This window comes from Chiloscyllium punctatum, chromosome 11 (assembly GCF_047496795.1).
Source record: "Chiloscyllium punctatum isolate Juve2018m chromosome 11, sChiPun1.3, whole genome shotgun sequence".
NCBI lineage: Eukaryota > Metazoa > Chordata > Chondrichthyes > Orectolobiformes > Hemiscylliidae > Chiloscyllium > Chiloscyllium punctatum.
This window is the reverse complement of record NC_092749.1, coordinates 32,091,507-32,112,133: the sequence shown is the minus strand read 5'-3', so window position 1 is coordinate 32,112,133 and position 20,627 is coordinate 32,091,507. Positions and strand designations below refer to the sequence as shown.

Below are 20,627 nucleotides of genomic sequence, written 5' to 3'. Positions count from 1 at the left end.
TGCTGAAGTGCAACCCACCTGTACCCCTACATTTACACCTTACCTAACACTACAATTTAACATGGCCAATTCACCTGACCAATCATGCCCATAATAATGAAATATCAGAATTCATTTCAAATTCAGCGAACATCAAAAAATGATGGAAATATACTTATTCCCAGAATTGAAGTTATTACTTCAATTGACTTATTATCAGGTCTGACAAAAGATAGGAAATGAAGGTCAAACATTCTTCTGCCCAGTAGGCATTTGGATTGCAGCGTAGACAGTACCATTTTATTAGAGCTCCAGAAAAAAACAAGTAACTGCAGACATGTAATGAGCACTATAATACTAAGTGCCCTACCTCAGATTGGAAACTAATTGGAAATGTATTTCACTGAACTGAACATTATATCTGCTACTTGCAGTTTGAAGGAACTCCATGAATCTTGAATTGGAGATGCCGGTGTTGGACTGGGGTGTACAAAGTTAAAAATCACACAACACCAGGTTATAATCCAACAGGTTTAATTGGAAGCACACTAGCTTTCGGAGCAAAGCTCCTTAAAAACTGCATACATTCATGTAGAACTCTGAGCTCAAAAACTGCATGAATTTATGTAAAACTCTGTTATCTAACTTTTTAGATTAGAATCAATCTAAACATCAGGTCATAGACAGAGAACACAGGGGGCTAACACCTTCAACATATTGTCTAGCTATCACCATTGTTAACAGCTAACCGGAGAATGCAACTTTAAAAAAAAGGGTTTTGTGATTTACACATGAAAGAAGTGAAACTATCACTGTATTCTAACAGATGAAAGGCTTAACAGACAATCAATTTTTCAATGTATAATTTCAGTTACATCACACTGCAAATTTTTGCTATAAATTCTGTGTTACGATCAAGCCCTCCACTATCACCTGATGAAGGAGCGTCGCTCCGAAAGCTAGTGTGCTTCCAATTAAACCTGTTGGACTATAACCTGGTGTTGTGTGATTTTTAACTATGAATCTTGAAGTTAGTGTCAGAGTCACAGGTAAATATAGAGATTCACCATTGAGGAAAAGAATCTTCAGATAACTAACTTCAACTTTATCAAAATTTATCAAAATGTCCGTAAGTGTGCAAACATGTGGAATGAAGTATTGCAGCTGCAGAGTACCCAGTCACTATTTGCAGGCGTGCAAACACAAGAAGAGGGTATTGCAGCAGGAGCTGACTATAGACGTACAGACTTATAAATGCAATAGCAATTGTGCCCTTAAATATCACAGCAAAGAAGTAGACTTAAGAAATGATTGATAATCAAGGAGAGGATCATCAAATTGTTTGAAGAGCAGAGGCTTTTAAAGGTGAGGGAATAGCAATGTGAAGGGGCCCAGTGATGGTGTGGGACAGGGTAGGAGCTACACTAGGCGACAACTGAAGGAGTGAAGAACATCAGTTGGGTTGAAGAGATAGAGGGATTGGAAGAGTTATGGCAAGGCCATGGACTTGTTGGTCCAGGTGAGGATTATGGATTTGATGCTTTGGTGTTAAGCAGCTGATGGAGGTTAGAGGTATTGTGGTCAATGGATGAGTGGGAATTGACACATTAAACTCTGAAAGCAAAAATAAAACTGAAAAGAGAAATGTCCCACTTGTACAATAATGTCAAGTTAACTGCAGTGTTATTACAATAGTCAGAAGAATGCCAAGGTTCACCCAATTGCAACAATCAAGAATAAGGCCAGGTCTGTTACCTTACTGAGCAGCTAAATGCCAATATCCTGTGAAAGAATGATAAACAAAATTGATAATTGTCCAAAGAAGCCAGCTATTGTAGCAGTTAGAAAACTGAAACTATCTTTCAGCACAGATCATTTCAACATGTTTTGTAGTGAACTGTGAATCCTAAACAGATGATCTATGCTCCAACTCACTTAAAATTATTACTAACCAGGGCAAACTTTATTTGGATGGCAAAGAGGCAAGGAGGACCTGGCAAGATGGAATTAGAATTTTATGCATCACAAAACATCTGAAAAAAATGATTGCTTACTTAGTGGCTCATAGAACATAGAACATTACAGTGCAGTACAGGCCCTTCGACCTTCAATATTGCGCCGACCTGTGGAACCAACCTGAAGCCTATATGCTCTACACTATGCATTTTCATCCATATGTTTATCCAATGACCATTTAAATGCCCTTAAAGTTGGCGAGTCTACTACTGTTGCAGGCAGCAAAAAAACTACCTCTGACATCTGTTCTATATCTATCACCCCTCAATTTAAAGCTATGTCCATTCGAGCTAGCCATCTCCACCCGATCTAACCTTCTGATTATCATATGTCTCAATTAAGTCATCTCTCAACCTTCTTCTCTCTAACGAAAACAGCCTCAAGTCCCTCAGCCTTTCCTCAGCAGACTTTCCCTCCATACCAAGCAACATCCTAGTAAATCTTCCCTGGACCCCTTCCAAAGCTTCCACATCCTTCCAATAATGTGGTGACCAGAACTGTACACAATACTCCAAGTGTGGCTTCACCAGAGTTTTGTACAGCTGCAACATGATCTTGTGGCTCCAAAATTCAATCCCTCTACAAATAAAAACGAACATATTGTATGCCTTCTTAACAACCCTATCAACCTAGGTGGCAACTTTCAGTGATCTGTGTACATGGACACCAAGATCTCTCTGCTCATCTACACTACCAAGAATCTTACAATTAGACCAGCATTCTTTGTTCCTGTTGCTCCTTCCAAAGTGAATCACCTCACACTTTTCCGCATTAAATGCCATTTGCCACCTCTCAGCCCTGCTCTGAAACGTATCTATATCCCTCTGTACCCTGCACCATCCTTCAGCACTATCCACAATGCCACTGATCTTAGTATTATCCACAAGTTTACTAACCCATCCTTCTACACCCTCACCCATGTCATTTATAAAAGTGACAAACAGCAGTGGTTCCAAAACAGATCCTTGTGGTACACCATTATTAACTGAACTCCAGGATGAACATTTGCCATCAACCACCACCCTCTGTCTTCTTCCAGCTAGCCAATTTCTGATCCAAATGGCTAAATCACCCTCGATCCAATGACTCTGTATTTTGTGCATGTGAAACCTTATCAAACACCTTACTGAAATCCATATCCACCACATCAATTGCTTTACCATCATCCACCTGTTTGGTCACCTTCTCAAAGGACTCAATAAGGTTTGAGAGGCACAACCTATCCTTCACAAAACCATGTTGACTATCCCTAATCAACTTATTCCTTTCTAGATGATTATAAATCCTATCTCTTATAACCTTTTCCAACACTTTACCCACAACCCAAGTAAGGCTCACAGGTCTATAATTACCAGGGTTGTCTCTACTCCCCTTCTTGAAGAAGGGGACAACATTTGCTATCCTCCAGTCTTCTGGCACTATTCCTGTAGACAATGACGGCATGAAGATCAAAGCCAAAGGCTTGGCAAACTCCTCCCTGGCTTCCCAGAGAATCCTAGAATAAATCCCAACCGGCCCAGGCAACTTATCTATTTTTACACTTTCCACCTCCTTGTGAACCTCAATCCTGTCTAGTCTAGTAGTCTGTATCTCAGTACTCTCCTGGACAATGTTGTCTTTTCTAGTAGTATTTTGAGAATTGTGCCATAAGTGAGTGCTAAAATGCTCTGCCTATGCACTACTTTATGCAAATTACATTGGGATTCCTACAATCAATGCGGGCTGCTAGTTTGCATATTTAAACAGCCTTTACACTTGTTTTGGATGACACTGCTAGATGGAAGCATCTATTCCAAGGGCTCTCTTTTTTAAAAATATATTTTTATTGGAAAATAGATTTGTTATTGTTACAACAAATACAAAACAATACAGTTCAAAACAATAAAAAGAAAGAGTACCAATAAAAATGCAAAAACCCAAACCGCCCTCATATACAAATTTATAAATATATATAAAAAATTCCAACTACTTAACTAAATCAATAATAACTAACAGCAAACTAGTAAATAATAATAATACAGCTCAGCCAAATAAAACACCAATTCTTGAATAACGAGACCATTAGTTTTCACCTGTCCATACGTTCGCAGACCCCCCTCTCTGAAATATTGGACTCGTGAAGCACAATTGCAACAGCTATATAAAAGCCCTTATTAGTGTGGCAGATAAATCTGTGTTTCGGTATTCCAAAAAGGGCCGCCATGTCTAAAAGAAATTCTCAGGGGACATCATCTGTGTACAACGAAATCTTATGTAATTTTGACCCCACTTCAATATTTTAGGAACTCTACGAATAGTCTCCATCAACGGTTCAATCACCAATGTAAAAAGCAATGGCGAAAGGGGACAGCCCTGTCGGCTCTGCCCCTAAAAACGCTAAAATTACTTGATCGTACCCCACTGGTGATAACTGCAGTGAGAGGGTCACTGGAGAGAACCTTTACCCGTCTTATAAAGGCTTTGTCCAAGCCAAATTGCTCCAGAGTGTACAAAAAGTACGGACACTCAACTCGGTCAAAATGCCTTCTCTGCATCTAGAGCAATGACCAATGCCTGTACTGACTGTTGTTGACATGCCTGAATTACACTAAGTAGCCTCCTAACATTACTGGAGGATCTACGGCCCTTTATGAGGCCTATCTGGTCCTCTTTAACAATAGAAGATAATGCAGTCTCCAGCCTTAACGTAAGAGTCTTTGAGAAGATTTTTAAGTCAACATTTAAGAGTGAAATGAGTCTGTACAAAGCACAGTCTCTTGGAACCTTCCTTTTTTTAAGAATAAACGAAATATTGGTCTTTCTTAGAGATGGCGGGAGACGATCATGACTGTATGAGTCATTAAACGTGTTGAGAATCGGGCCTGACAATATGCTTATAAATTCCTTATAGAAGTTGTTGGGAATCTTGCTCTGATGAGGGGGCATTGAGAAAAGACTCTTGTTTGGGGGTCACCCAGAGCTCCAGATCCTTGAAAAAGGACTCCATCTTGGTCCGCCCCTCCTCACAACCCTCAGAATCTCTGGAATGCCACATTAATCTTCTTGGAATCACATTCGGCTCCCAGACCCTTCCATAATCAACATATTGGCTCAAGGGGCACTCCTTTTCCTGGCGAGATACACAAGGTACTTGCCCGCTTTGTCACCATGGTCATATAACCTTTGTTTTGAGAAAGAAAGCTCCTTCTTTGCTGTCTGTGAGAGCACGGAATTCAATGCAGACTGCAGCGCCATAATTCTCTGTAGCTTGGCCAACGAGGGCCTGTCAAACTAAGCCTTTGCTGCTGCCTTCAACCATGCTTCAAGGAGACATCTGCCGCTTCCTACTGGCAGATATGAAATAACTAACCCCTTGGCATAGGTTTTGGCAGTTTCCCAAAGCACAGATGAGCTACGAACTGAGCCTGAATTAATATCAAGGAACCCTGGAAATTCTGAACCTGGGGTCAGAAAAAAATCAATCCAGAGCAGAGGAAAATCACCTATACCGTATATTCAAAAAGAATGGGTACCCAATGAACATAGTCCGCTGATTTCTCAGCAACAAACCCAAACAAGCAGACAAAACACATCTAGAAACTCTAGTCATTCTCCCCTACATCAAAGATATCTCGGAAATGACTACCGGACGACTCAGACTCCTGAGCATCATGGTAGCCCACAAACCCACCAACACACTAAAACAGCAGCTAATGAACTTGAAAGATCCTATACAGACAACAAGCAAAACTAATGTCATTTACAAAATACCATGCAAGGACTGTAACAAACACTACGTTTGACAAACAGACAGAAAATGAGCCACCAGGACACATGATTAGATTAGATTAGGTTAGATTACATTACAGTGTGGAAACAGGCCCTTCGGTACATGAACATCAACTAGCCACAAAACGACATGACCCTCTCTCACTGGTATCCTTACATACAGATCAGGAAGGTCACCATTTTGACTGGGACAATACATCCATCCTAGGACAAACCAAACAGAAACACACATGAGAATTCCTAGAAGCATGACATTCCAACTGGAACTCTATCAAAAAACACATCGAGTTAGACCTCATCTACCACCCCCTTGAGAAAAACAACAGGAAATAACATCACCACAGGAAATGACATTACGAACCCAGAGAAACCCAAACATATAAATAGAAGGCAGGATTCATCAGCAGTGCTTTGCCCGGAGGCCCATTGAAGATGTTATCTCGTAGGACGACAAAACGTCTGGAAATGAACCTTCCAGCTCAGCGAGCAAACCTACATCCAGAACCTCAACCTGAGCTACAAATCTTCTCAAAACTTGCTAAATATCGATCCTGGTGTGACATCTGTGAGGATTGGAAAAAAAACATAATATCCCTGCCTGTACGGTGGAAACACCTCCAAACATTCATCAACCCTAACTCCACACACTGATCCACTCATTGTTTAGTTTGTATAGAGGGTATCAGGGAGCCTTTGGGCAACCTGTCTACTGCGGGATCCATAAGATAATTAAAATCTCCCCCTATAATTATATGCCAGGACTTGAGACTAATCAATTTAGAGAACGCATCTACCAGAAATTTGAGGGGATGGGTCAGAGGGCAGTACATATTTAAAACACCACATTCGTCTCCATTTATCAGGGCTTTGAGAATTGCAAACCTCCTGTGTATGTCTTTAACACACTCCAGTAACTTAAATGGGAGATTTCTTCTAACCAATGTAGCCACTCCCCTACTTCTGGTGTTAAAAGATGAGAAGTAAACCCAGTCAAAGCCAATCTGCTAGAGTTTCAAATGCTCCCTATCATCCTGTAATCGAGCAATACAATCGAGCAATTCTTTCTGAGACTTGAAAGTATCTTCTTCTTCTTAATTGGTGAGTGACTCCCCTTGATGTTTCCAGGTACACCATTTAATCAAGTCATTAGCCACAATCTTCTGCAGTAATACTTAGATTCCAGAGAGGAGGTGCTTGAATTACAAATCGCCCAGCCTTCGTGTTGCAAGATCCATCGAACATAAAAACTACATAAACTAAAACCAAGTTAGCAAACCTACAAAGCTATCAAAGACTACGTACAACAAAAAGCAAACCAACATATAAAGCACCAATGGTACTGAATAGGGGAATGCACCCCCTGCCTAAAGGGAGCATCTACAGACCCCAAAACCCAACTTCTCATCCTATTGTTAATACTGCAGCCAGGGCATTTAAATACCTGAACCGGGCATAAACTGCCCATAAGTAGGCATCTAGCCATCCCAACCGTTTTCCCTCCTCCTAACTACAGACGCACCACAAACACAAGTGCAAGAAAGAAAATACACCATGAAACAACAATGTGAGCAAAGAAATTTAGGGAAAAAAATAAGTACCCCATCTATCCTTTGGTATAACTTAAGTTAGAAATTGAAAGTACACATCTCAACCACCCCCGAGCATAGTTTGGACCAGCTTATTACCAATTAAAAAGAGGGAAAAGAAAGTCCCGACCAGAATTCCTCTTTTTTTTAAAGAAAAGTAGAGACAAATCCAAAAACACTACTATTTGTTATAACTAAATTGTTCAGATTAAGTTAATTTGTCCACAAAGTCCCTTGCCTTCTCCAATGTGTCAAAGAGATGTACATATTCATCTAAGGTCCTCCGAAGCACCGGATACCTCAGAGAATGCAGGAACCCGAGCTCCCTCAGTCTTTTCTTGATGCCGTGATAGGATTTTCTTTTCCATATCATCGCCGCTGAGAAGTCCTGGAAGAACATCATATTAGAGTCCTCATAAACTAGGGCCTTCAGATCCTTCCCCTGGATTCTGGAAGCTTCCATGATTCTCTCCTTATATCCAAAGTCATGAAACCGCACCAAGATAGGATAAGGGTGTTGATCCAGACCTGACCTCCGCGCCATGACCCGGTGAGCCCTCTCAATCTTGAAGCTTCTCATTCCAGCCTACAAGTTAAGGAATTTCAGCAACCAGTCCTCAATAAATTCCACCGGCCGCTCACCTTCCTTACCCTCTGGCAGACCGACAATCCTATTTAAGCAAATTACCAACCTGCGTCCTGGATCCTATCCTTGGAGGAATTGGTGTCAGCTTCCACCACTGTGACCCTGCATTCTACCTCATCCGTCCTTTTCTCCAGGTCTCCCAGCTGCTGTGCATGCTTCTGCAGCATGATAGAGATCAGGGCCAGTTTCTCCTCTGACTGCTTGACGAACATCTTGCGGGATTTATCGAGCTCCTTTACCAGGACCTGGTAGGAAATCGAGTCCGAGAATCTTGTAGGCTGGTTAAGTTGCTCTCTGACAGTTTCCTGCGACTCCATGATCTTTCCAGAGTCCCAGGATATCGTGGTGGTCCCGGTAGGTGGGTTAGGACTTGGTCCAGTGCGATGTGGTGCGGACTCTGCAATGCGATTTTCCTAGATCGCCACCATCTTGGATTCTCCCATTCCAAGGACTCTTCAAAAATTGATGAGACATTTTCCTGGAGGTTGGCGTATATGTTGTTTGATCAAATGACATTTTGATAATTTGATTACTATTTGCAAATGTTACTGCATTTACATTAGCTAAGTATCTGGTTACTCTAACATTCCTAGGAGAAAGTGAGGACTGCAGATGCTGGAGATCAGAGCTGAAAAATGTGTTGCTGGAAAAGCGCAGCAGGTCAGGCAGCATCCAAGGAGCAGGAGAATCGACGTTTCGGGCATAAGCCCTTCTAACATTCCTGCCTACTGTGGTACACAAGAATCTTTCTAAACTCATTGTGCAACTTGGATCCATGTTTGGACTCATCCTTTATTCACATTTATTGCCTATACTAGAATTATTGTGGCCAAGGATAACATTTATATAAGGCTTTCAACCTACATCAGCAACTTTGCAAGCATGACAGATATTGTGTAACTGGCTCACTTACAATTAGGTCAAATGCCAAACTAAAACTAATTTTAGAATTTAAAAATGTGAGAAAAAAAGCTCTTTTCTCTGTGGAATTTTCATTCCTTAATCCAGGCTCAACAAACAAATCTGTACACGGTGATTAAGATGTATTCTACCCTTTGTGGACAGAGAAAAACAGAGATAACTGATCTGATAAAAGATCACCGACCTGAAACATGGGGTTCAATTTTCAATTATTCCAACAGGGGAGCCTGACAAGAAAAGGAAAATCCTTCAAGCTGGCTCCCTGATGTGCCCACTTCCACAGGATTATACAGGAGTCAGGATTACACTGAGAATGGTTACCTACCTGACCACGTGGCTATTCAATTTACCATTTGAGGGGAACACGCCCTCTTAGATATTTCTCTTATTTCCAACAACTGCAGTGGAGGTGCCCTCACCACCTTCCTACATTCTTCAGTAATATCCACTTCTGACAGTGGAACAGCCAATTATGATTCTTGAACAGCCTTCTGGTATAGCTCCAGGTTCAGGTACCCACCCAGCATCTTTATTTGAATGGGAGTCCTGGAATCAACCATTTATTTGGCTGCCTCCTTCAAAATTGCCTTCTGGGCTTTATTTTAATGTCCAAGCTTTCTTGCCATGTGGGCATCACAAGCTCAACCAGAACTTATTGCTCGTTACCAAGAGTCAACCACATTGCTGTGGGTGTGGAGTCACATGTAGGCCAGACCAGAAAAGGATGGCAGGTTTCATTTCTTAAAGGACTTCAACAAAACCGATGGGTTTTCACAACAATGTTTGCCTTTAAGTCAACTTCTTTTTTAATTCCAGATTTCATTGCATTGAAATTCCATCATCTCTGAAGGCGGGACTCAAACCCGTGTCCTCAGACAGTTTGACTAGGAATCTGGATCACTGCTCCAATGACGTTCCCACCACATTACTGCCTCCCTACTTAGCTATGAACATATGAATTCGGAGTACAAGTAGGCTATTCAGCCCCTCAGGTCTTTGCTGATGCTGGTATTTCTGGTTCCTGATGGCAGGATGGGATGAGTGAATGAAAATCTTGGTGGTTAACCCAGTTTTTCTCACTGATGCTGTCACATCTGTCGTGTATTTCCAGTATTTTCTGTCTTATGTCAGTGGCCCAGCATCTGCAGTATTTTGCTTTCATTCTGCAAAATTGCAAGGTTCTCGCGAGTTAAGGTAATTTCAAAGTGTGCTTGCCTCACAGTCAGTTTAATTTACTTTAAATTTCTTTGACATTGAGCAGAATAGATAGTGCTGAGTATGAGTTGGATATTTAAAACTGACTTCAACTTAGACCCTGGGGCATAAGAATCTTTCACAAATATATCTGCTAGGCACAGTGATCAATTTGAAGCACAGGGTTTCTGGCACACCTATCAACAAAGATTATAATATAAAAAATCCCTCCGTCGCTTCACATACATGTCGTGTTAAAGCAGGTCAGCAGGGGTAGATTGACTCCCCTCTTCTTAACACCCTTAGTCAGTTGCAACAAACATTTTAAATTATTTTTAGCACATCGTTATACCACACTTTAATTAAAATGTAATATTAGTGAAAAGTACGAAGCCAGTTAGAAACTTCTTTTGAGTGAAATAAAGAGGAATTTTATTACTTACTAACCCCAAGATAAATTAAGAAATGTGACGTGAAATAAATTTGGTTTATTTATTTATTGTATTGTGCATTTTGTTACAAAAAAACAGTGAAAAATGTTGTATGGTTTTGCAATCTCCAGCGCCTTAAAACGCAGAAAAATAAATCAAAACACAGAATATAAAGGCAGAGAAATTTTAAAAAACTGTTCAACCTGACAGTCCTTGTTGTTAAGTACTCCACCATGGGCCATTGGCCTCTAGATAGGCATGAGTCGACTCGCTGTGCCACTACCGTTGGTACAACAGTCGTCATCTCTTCGGTGTTACCTCACGTCAGCTGAAGCCCTTACCAGTATGAGTTCTCGCTTGCTCTCGCCAACGTAGATGCTACCGGGTACCGCATCAGCCCAAAATCAACTCTGCCACTGCCATGTGTCCACTTCGGGCCCACCTTGCAGATGCTGTCACTGCTGATGCTACCGAATCTTGTATTGGGCCCAAACGTGCCTCCACCACCCCATCCGTGAATCTGTGCCGGATGCAGATGTCGCCGGAAACCTAAACTCACTTCCACTGCAGCAGCCATGGGTGAGCGCTAGGACCGCCTCGTCCATGCAGAAGCTGCAAGGAACTCAGACTCGCCTGCGACGCCGCTGCCATGGGTCCACGCTGATGCCGTGGCTCTGGCCAAGTGACAACAGGTAAGTAAAATAAAAATGAAAAGAAAGGGTAAAAAAGCAAGAAAAGATAGCAAAAAAAGAGAAAGGAAACGAAAAGTAAAGCAGATGAGCCCTACTCTACTGCCATCTATGCATAAGCAAAAACAAATAGAGTATTAAAAACAGGCAGAGTGTTCAGCTCAGTAGGAAGATAAAGGATAGCAGTTCAAAAAGTTTGTCATGAGTTCTTGAGTTGTTAAATTGACCCTGAGGCTGTCACTGTCCAGCTGATGCCTTATACGTTCCACAGTATCAGAATTTATTGAATTCTTGAGTTCTTGGTGAATTGATTTTTCTCTGAGTTCTAACAAGTGTGGACTTTCAAGATGTTGAGAAAGAAACAGTTAGAGAGAAGCCTTTGTCCTTGCTGTTACCTAATCCTTTCTCTCTCTGTTGCTTTGTTGAGCAGCTATTGAAACATTACTAATTGGTGTATTCTCGAGTCTGACTGTATTGTCTTTCTAAAATGGATATTTGCAGGCAACCCTTCCGAGTAAATATATGCAACTTCTCATTCAGAGAGAACAGCAGGTGAAAATGACATGAAAGCTGAATCAGTTGTCTGGTTTCCATACCTTAAAATAAAAAGGGTTATTTCAGTTGAGACCGTTTTATTTATGTGACATTAGTTTCCTGATCTTGCCTCTATCTACGGCCATATAACCACTGCTGCCACTTTAGGTCCATGTTTATTCCTTCTTATCCTCTATCCAATGAAGGTACTAGGTATTAAAATCAGCTGATGAATGTTGAAAATTGATAGTCTTAATGGTTAGGATAAAAGCTCCCCAAGTTGTTCCCAGTATCACTCATGCCAGTCTTCAACCAATTTGATTCAGTCCACATGGTACCAAGAAATGGTTGGAGGCACTGAATATTGCATAGTCTGAGGGCACTGACAACATTCCAGCAACAGCACAAAAGACTTGTGCTTCAGAACTTGCTACTCCCCTAGCCAAACTCTTCCAGGACAGCTACAACACTGGCAGCTACCCGACAATGTGGAAATTTGCCAAGTTCTGGTCCCTACAGAAAAAGCAGTACAAATCCAACCTGGCTCATTATCGCCCAATCAGTCTCTTCTCGATCATCAGTAATGTGATGGAAGGTGTCATAAACAGTGCTATCAAGCAGCACCTGCTCAGCAATATCCTACTCAGTGAAGAATAAAATGTTTTGGAAGCCAGCATGAAGGATAGAGAAGCTTGAGGTTTAAATTTAATATTGCTAATAGCTAGTAAGCAAAAAAATTGCAGCTTAAACAATGAGACATCTTATGATCAGGATCCATGGGAAAGCAAATGACCTAGGAAAGTCTGAGACAGTCCAAATGAACTGCACAAGTATTCATTTCCCATCAGTCAGGCCTGTTATCACAATTTTGTACTTATTGCTTTGCTGAATAATCATGTAGACATTTTCCCATGTTTATGTTATAAAAAGGTTGTCTTTTGAATTGCTTGTTGGAGTTGTTACCTGTTGTGTGAATAGGTACACTCCCCCTGCATGCAAGAAAAATAAAGGTTGGTCTGGACAAACGAATCATTGTCTAAGTCTTGTTTCAGATCGATAAAAGACTTTGATGCACCACTGGTGGCCAGTCACAGCACTGTGTGCTATGTACAAGATGCACTGCAGAAACTCACTGATCCTCATTAGACAATACCTTCCAAACTCATGGCCACTTCTATCTAGAAGGATAAGGGCAGGAGATACATGGGAACACCACCACCTGCAAGCTCCCCTCCAAGACACACCATTCTATCTTGGAAATATATCACCGTTCCTTCAGTGATGCTGGTGCAAAATCTTGGAATTCCCTCCCTAAGGGCATTTTGAGTCTGCCCATAGCACATGGACTGCAGCAGTTCAAGAAGGCAGCTCAACACCACCTTTTCAAGGGCAACTTAGTGTGGCATCAATTAATCCCAGTAAAACTGAAATCAATGGGTAGTGGGGGGAAATCTACCTGGTTCCAGTCATACCTAGCATATAGGAAGATGGTTGGAGGTCAGGCATTTCAATCCTACAACACCTCTGCAGGAGTTTCTCATGGTCGTATCCTAGGCCCATCCATCTTCAGTTGCTTTATCAATGACTTTCCTTCCAACATAAGGTCAGAAGTGGGGATGTTTGACAATGATTATACAATGCTCAGCATCATTTGCGATTCCTCAGATACTGAAGTAGTCCATGTTCAAATGCAACAAGATCTGGACAATACCCAGGCTTGGGCTGACAAGTGGCAAGTAACATTTGCGCCACACTAATGCCAGTTACTCTTCTTCAGGAACTCAAAATGTTGACTTATCCAAATCCTGATGCTACCTGTGTTGCTGTGATCTTCCAGCCTCCTGCCTGTCTACCAAGGATTCCAGCATTTGCAGTTTTTCTGTCTCTAAATGAAAGCTGACCAGCTAGCAACGTCCATATCCCACAACTGAATTACGGAAAACTCAGGATGAGCAATAAGATTTTTTCTTCTTTTTTCTGCATTTTTTTCCCCTTCCCCTACCCACCCGACTTTTAAACTTCTTAAACTTACCTGGAGAATAGAGGAGGTGAGCCTAAGACCTGGCTTGTGTGAGAGGTGAGTCAGACACTATGCCAAGCAGGAGGCATGTCCTGGAGATCAGTTGCAGGCCGAAGCCCTGCGTGGGAGGCAGTCTGAGCCCAGGCCAATCTGGGAGACAAGTCCTGGAGGTAAATGCAGGTGGTGAATCATGGGCCAGAGGCCAGTATGTGGAGGCAGAAGTTCTGAAGCCTGGTGGGCACGGACTCAGTGAAAATAACTGTGGTTTGAGTAAAATCAGTTCTGTGATAATGCAATAGTTCCGTTCTTGTGCAATCCCATGTTATAGGAAAATTGCATAATAGCAGCACCATTGAAACTAATGGGAACGGGATTGCATAATAACCAATACACATTTTAAAAATTCATGCTTTAGAAAGTGTCCCTAATTTGTCAATAGCATTATAGCGAATTCGCATTAATAAAACACATGTTATAGCAGAACGACCTGTACTTTTTAAAGATACTTTTATTGTTATTCTGGACTTTGAGTAATCCTAGTACTTTGTAAAAATTTGTATTCTTGCGCTAGACTAATGCTCTTACTCTTTTAATTCTGTAACAATGTATCTGTACCTTGGTGTCCTGTACCTAAGACAGTGCCAAAGCAGTGACATCACAAACTTTTCACTGCACTCAGTCGAGTGAACCTGACAATAAAGGCGGCTATTTTAATTCTAATTCTAAATGCTGACAGCAATGCCCATGTCCCACAAGGGAATAAAATAAAACTTTCTTTAGTTATTGCAAACATTCAGATTGCAATATTTGAAATTCTTGCAATTATAAATGGTGCATTTTCCTCTCATTGGTCTGGAAACCACTTTTCCTGTGAAGCCCTGACAAAAGAATTGCCTGGGAGGCAAGGAATGGTTGGGAGCCCTTGAATTGCGGGCAGACAGACAGAAAAACAGATTTATCAGCATGAGCTTGAGTGCTAGTAGAGACAGGGTGCAAACACGATATTGGAATACAGGAACAGGCATAAACTATCCAACCCCTTGAATTTCTTCTGCCAATCAATTACATCACGGTTGATATCTCCCTTTGGTCTATTTCATCATGTTGGCTCCATACATTTAATTCAGAAAAATCTCTTGCTGAATCTTCAAAGTTCCAACAGGCCAACAACACAGCATTCAGTAAGTACCTGATTTCCACAGCTCACAGTGAAAAGGTTCATCAAAATTTGACCATTATCTCTATAGGTACCTATATTTCCTAATCAGAGGTCTTTAGGAAATGCCCATGTAAATAGCAATGGTGCTAATTTATTTTAATATCCAGCACGATATTAAATTCATTTGTAAACTCATTCCTCTTTTACTCCGTAGCCGTCACTATCCCTCTAAGAACTCTGATCCTCTCAAGCTGCTTTAAATCACCTTATTCCTTGGGTGGCCATGCTGTCAGGGTTTCTCAATCCTGAGCTCTGTAGTTCTCTCTGTAAACTTGGTCATCTTTCCTCCTACTGTTCTTTGTAAAATCTACCCTTTTTGACCAAATATTTAATAATTGCTGTGATTCTGGGTATCACTTTTTTTACAGTAGTCCAATTTCATTGTTTGTCTGATGACACTCTGAGAACTACATGAAAGGTGATATATAAATGTATTTTCTTTCATGTCTCATGAATTTATGCACGCATGACCTGATGTTCCTGAAATATAGCCACACTGTATGTGCAAGATGGACATTGAATATAACTGGCATAGCTGCACATGAATTTTGTTTATCTGTGCATGTGCAGAGAGGGCTCCCCCTACTGTTATGACACAAATAAGCACAACTATTTGCTTAAAAACCTTGTTTGTCATGAAAATAATTGAATGTTATTTTGTTTAAGAATTCTGCTTGAAAGAAGTAACAGGTGAACTATATAATTCTTCTGTCAATTGAAAAAAAAATACAAAAAATGTTAGGAACGGGAGAGAAAATAAATTATGAGGGCAAACTGGATAGGAATATAAAAACTGACAATAAGAGCTTAATTAAATGCATAAAAAAGGGAGAGATCAAAGTGAACATAGGCTCCTTAGAAAATGGATCTGGGGAGACTGTTATGGGGGACAAAGAAATGGCAGAGGATTTAAACATATATTTTGCATCAGTCTTTACAGTGGAAGGTACTTTGAACAGCCCATTCATACTAAAGAATATAGGGGAGAAATTAAGTACCATCACCTTCACTAGAGAAATAGTATTAGACTAACTAGTTGGGCTAAACGCAGTTAGGAGATGCGTTAGTTGTAATTTTCCAAACATGCCTGGATTCTGGAGCAGTACCAGAGGTTTGGAAAGCTGCCAATGTGACACCCCTATTCAAAAAGTGAGGATGGCAAAAATGGTAAGTATATGCCAATTAGCCTGACATCTATTGTTGGGGAAGTGTCGGAATCAACTATTAAAGAAATGTAAGCAGGAAATCTGAATCTAATCAAGCAAAGTCAGCATGGCTTCATGAAAGGAAGTCATGTCTGACTAATTGATTAGAGTGTTTCAAGGGAGTCTCAACCAGAGTGCACAGACAGGAACCAGTAGATCTGTTACATTTGGACTTGCAAGAGTTTCAACAAAAGATTAAATCATAAGAGTCCATGATGTTGCAGATAATATATTGGTTTGGATAGAGAATTGGCAGATGGTCAGCAAATAGCGAGTGGAGATAAGGGGTTCTTTATGAGGTTGGTGACCTGTAACCAGGGAGATGCCATGGAAATCAGGGTTGAGACTGGAACTGTTTACATATATATTAATGACTTGGAGGAAGGAAGCGAATGAACTGTAGCCAGATTTGCAGGTTGTGAGAGGGATACAAACAATTTACAGGGAAATATTGATAAGTTGGCTAAGTGGGTAAAAATGTTGGTAAATGGGAAAATGTCAAGTTGTCCAATTTGTAAGGGAGAGCAAGTATTTAAGTGGAGAAAAACTGCAGAAAGCTGCAACACAAATGGACTTGGGAGTACTTGTGCACAAAACACAGAAAGCTAGCACACAAGTGTGGCAAGTAAACAGGAAGGCTAATGGAATATTGGCCCTTATTTCAAGGGCATTGGAGGGTGACACTGGGGAAGTCCTACTGCAACTATACAAAGTGCCGCTGGAGTATGGTGAGCAGTTTTGTTCCCTTATTTAAGAAAATATATAATTTCATTGAAGGCAGTTCAGACAAGGCTTGCTAGGATGATCCCTAGTATGTTGGGATCATCTTATGAATAAAGATTGAACAGGTTGAAACTCTACCCATTGGAATTTAGCAGGATGAGAAGACATTGAACCATGCTGGGTTCTGAAGGATGTTGTGAGGGTGTTTCCCCTCATGGGACAGTCTAGCGCCAGACTGCATTTCTCAGAATCAAGGGACTAAGATGAGGAGGAATTCCTTCTCTCAGTGGGTTGAGAATCTTTGGAATTCCTTGCCACAGAGAGGTGTGGTGCCAGAATCCTTGTGTCCCTTTAAGGCTGAGATTGATAAATTCTTAATCAGCGGAGCAATCAAGGGTTATGCGGAGTGGGCAGGTAAGTGGACATGAGGAATATTGGATCAGTCATGATCCTATTGAATGGTGGAGTAGGCTCAAAGGGCTAATTGGTCTACTATTGTTTTTATTGCTTATGGACAAATGAATTGTAACAAATTGCATAAGGAAATTTCATTGATGACATTAATTTGAAGGCATCTGAATTTAGCACCTAGGGAATCAGTTATTGTTGGAGATAACGCTGCTACTTTCTGATCTGTATTTCCCTCTCTTAAACTGTCATTACTTTTCCAACCTGATCTTGACCTTCTGGCAAACTCTAAGGAGGAGGAGACAGTAGATGCAGCACTGTAATTTCTATCAGTGTACAGTGAGTAGAAATCAATTGATTTCTTCATTGGAATGAGGGAACCATTAGGTCATTTATTGTGAGGAGAATTGAATACAAAATTATGGAAGTTATACTTCAGTTATACAGGGTATTGATGAGGCCACATGTGGATTTAGTGAGGTCACGGTCACACACCTATTTGTTGTACAAAGAAAAGCAGAAGGATAGGAAAATTCTCACTCCTCATTACACCAATGAAGGATAATATCTTTCATTAAAATAAAGAAAATATTGGCGACTGAGATTTATAGCAGGAGAACTGGCATAACTGGGAGGATAATTTGCTAAGAATATTGAAATAGATTATGAAAAATATATGCTAAGCTGGGTTCCCATTCCATATAAGAAGCTGCTTCATAAACAACCTGGGAATTGGGACTGGCAAGCCCATTGCCTTGCCTCCTACAGCAGTAGCATGTTTCATGGACATCACCAGGAGAGTGGTATGTTTCCTCAATTTTAGTCCAACATTACAATTTCCTAAAGCACTGGACAAAATGTTGATTGCAGAAGTTTCATTTCATGATGAGCACAAGGGTTTAGACTCACTAGTTGCTACAACATTCTAATCAATCTTATAATCAAAATTTATCTCCAAATAAGCATGCTGTTACACTGCATTCATTTTATCTTATATTTGGAAACAAGTCAGAATAAGGTGTTATTCTGTATGTTGTCTTTTAAGTCTTATTCAGCCTTTTTAGATCAAATCTCAAAAGATGAACAACCCAAGATGCAATATCTCCAATAGCATGTCAGATAATCCAGGAGAAGCTTTACCATTGGAAAAGAAAAATCTACATTTCAAATCTACATTCCAAAAACAACTCTTTAAAATGTCAAACAAATTATTTTACATGGCTCATACCTGACAGAGCACTGACTTGCATCTCCTCTTGTACCTTCTTACTAGCAGCTACAACGGTCTTGTCCACAAAGGCTCGGCCTAGCAGAGACTGGCTTGAATTGGCAGAATGATTTGCAGGAGAGCTGTCTGCATTGCCTACATTAAAGAAAATAATTAAAATTAAATTTTTGCCTTATGCAGTTTGTGAGAATAACTGGAAAGAAAGTAATTCACAATCAAAAATCTAATAAATGCAATTAATATGCTATACGCACATACAGACATACAAAATAGTGCATACCACTCAGCCCCCTTGAACTTGTTCCATCATTCACTAAGATCATGGTTATTCCGATTACTCCACATTTTCATATGCAACTGATAACCTTTCACCTCCTTGCTTATTAAGAATCTATCTACATCTACTTTAAAATTATTCATGGACTTTGCTTCTACTGACTTTTGAGGAAGATCATTCCAAAGACTCATAATCTCTTGAGGTAAGTGCTCCCACAAAAAGAAATATTCTTTTTCACAATCACTTTGCCAAGATCCTTTCAACCAAGTGTGTTTCAACCAAGTTGTCTCTTACTCTGCTAATCTTCAGTGGATACAAGACTCACCAGGCCAAATTTTCCTTATAACTAACCTGCACATTCCAGGTTTTAGCCTTATAAACCTTCTCTGAAAATTCTTACATCCTTTCTTAAATGAAGTGACTCATATTGTACACAGTATTCCAGATGTGGTCTCACCAATACCTGTATAACTGAAGCATATCCTTCTTTTGTTTGTATTCAATTCACTCACGATAAATGATTACCTTCTGTTAGCATTCCTAATGACTTGCAGTATGTGTGTACTAACCATCTATGACTTATATACTAAGAGGCATAGATCCCTGTGCATTCAGAACTCTGCAAACTCTAACCATTCGTATAAAATATTTCTTTTCTGCTCTCCCTGCCAAAAGGAACAATTTCACATTTTCCTACATTATAATGCATTTCCAGATCTTTTGCTCACTCATTTAATCTACTTCTGGAGTTATTTATATCCACTACAAAATTTACTCTCCTACATAACATTGTGTAATCAGCAAATTTTACAAACGTACCTCTGGGTCCTTCATCCAAGTAATTTTTATAAAATGTAAAAAGTTGAGATCCCAGCCCCGACCCTTGAGGTATGTCATTCATTACATCTCTCCAATTAAAAAATGACCTAGTTATGTTTACTCTCTGTTTCCTCTTAACTAGCTAACTAGTTTGTTTTTACCCATGGCCCTATATTATAAGCTTTTATTTTCTCAATAAACTCTGATGTGCAACTTTATTAAATGCTTTCTGGAAAGTACAGTGCATCCACCTCTTTCCCTTCATCCACAATGTTTACTTTCTTAAAGAATCCCAATATATTGTTTAAATATGATTAACTGCTTGCATACCTTGAGTTTTTCTAAGTGTCCTGTTATAATGTCTTTAACGATAACTTCTAACATCTTTCCTATGACAGGATGTTAAGCCTACTCCCCTGTAGTTTCTTGTTTCAATCTCCCTCTTTGTTTGGATAAAGGTGTCACATTCACTGTTTTACAATCTAATAATCTTCTCTGAATCTAGGAAATTTTGGAAAATTGAAACTAACGAAAATTAAAACTATCAATTATTTCACCAGCCACTTCTTTTTAGACTCAAGGATGAAGTTCATCAGAGATTGGTCAGCCCTCAGCACCAACCATTTGCTCAGAACCATTTCCCTGATGCTTATAATTTTCTTGACTTCATCCTACCCTTTAACTTCCTGATTTACAGCTCTTTATATATGGGCTGCTTGTATCCTCTATAGTGAAGACTAATGCAAAATTCCCTGCTCCTCTGACCTACCATCTCCTTGTTTACTATTATTAATTCTCCAACTCACTTTTTGTATGACCAACACTTCCATTCTGAGCTTTTTAAAATATCAATGAAAACTCTTGTTAAATTTTTAGAGTTCTAACTACTTTGTGTAATCATACACTTTTTCTTGAAGTTTGTTACCAACTTTTACTTTCATAATTAATGTTAGGTCTTCCACTT

At 40.1% G+C, this 20,627-nt stretch overlaps 1 protein-coding gene across 1 annotated transcript in view; it reads right to left on the bottom strand.

The window, feature by feature from the left end:
- The window catches only part of LOC140482871 (ALK tyrosine kinase receptor-like), a 1,059,465-nt gene that overhangs the window by 297,671 nt on the left and 741,167 nt on the right, over window positions 1-20,627 (bottom strand). The window contains exon 11 of the mRNA XM_072580591.1: window positions 18,568-18,702. Within this exon, the coding sequence (XP_072436692.1) occupies window positions 18,568-18,702 (135 nt within the window). The remainder of the gene's footprint in view (window positions 1-18,567; window positions 18,703-20,627) is intronic.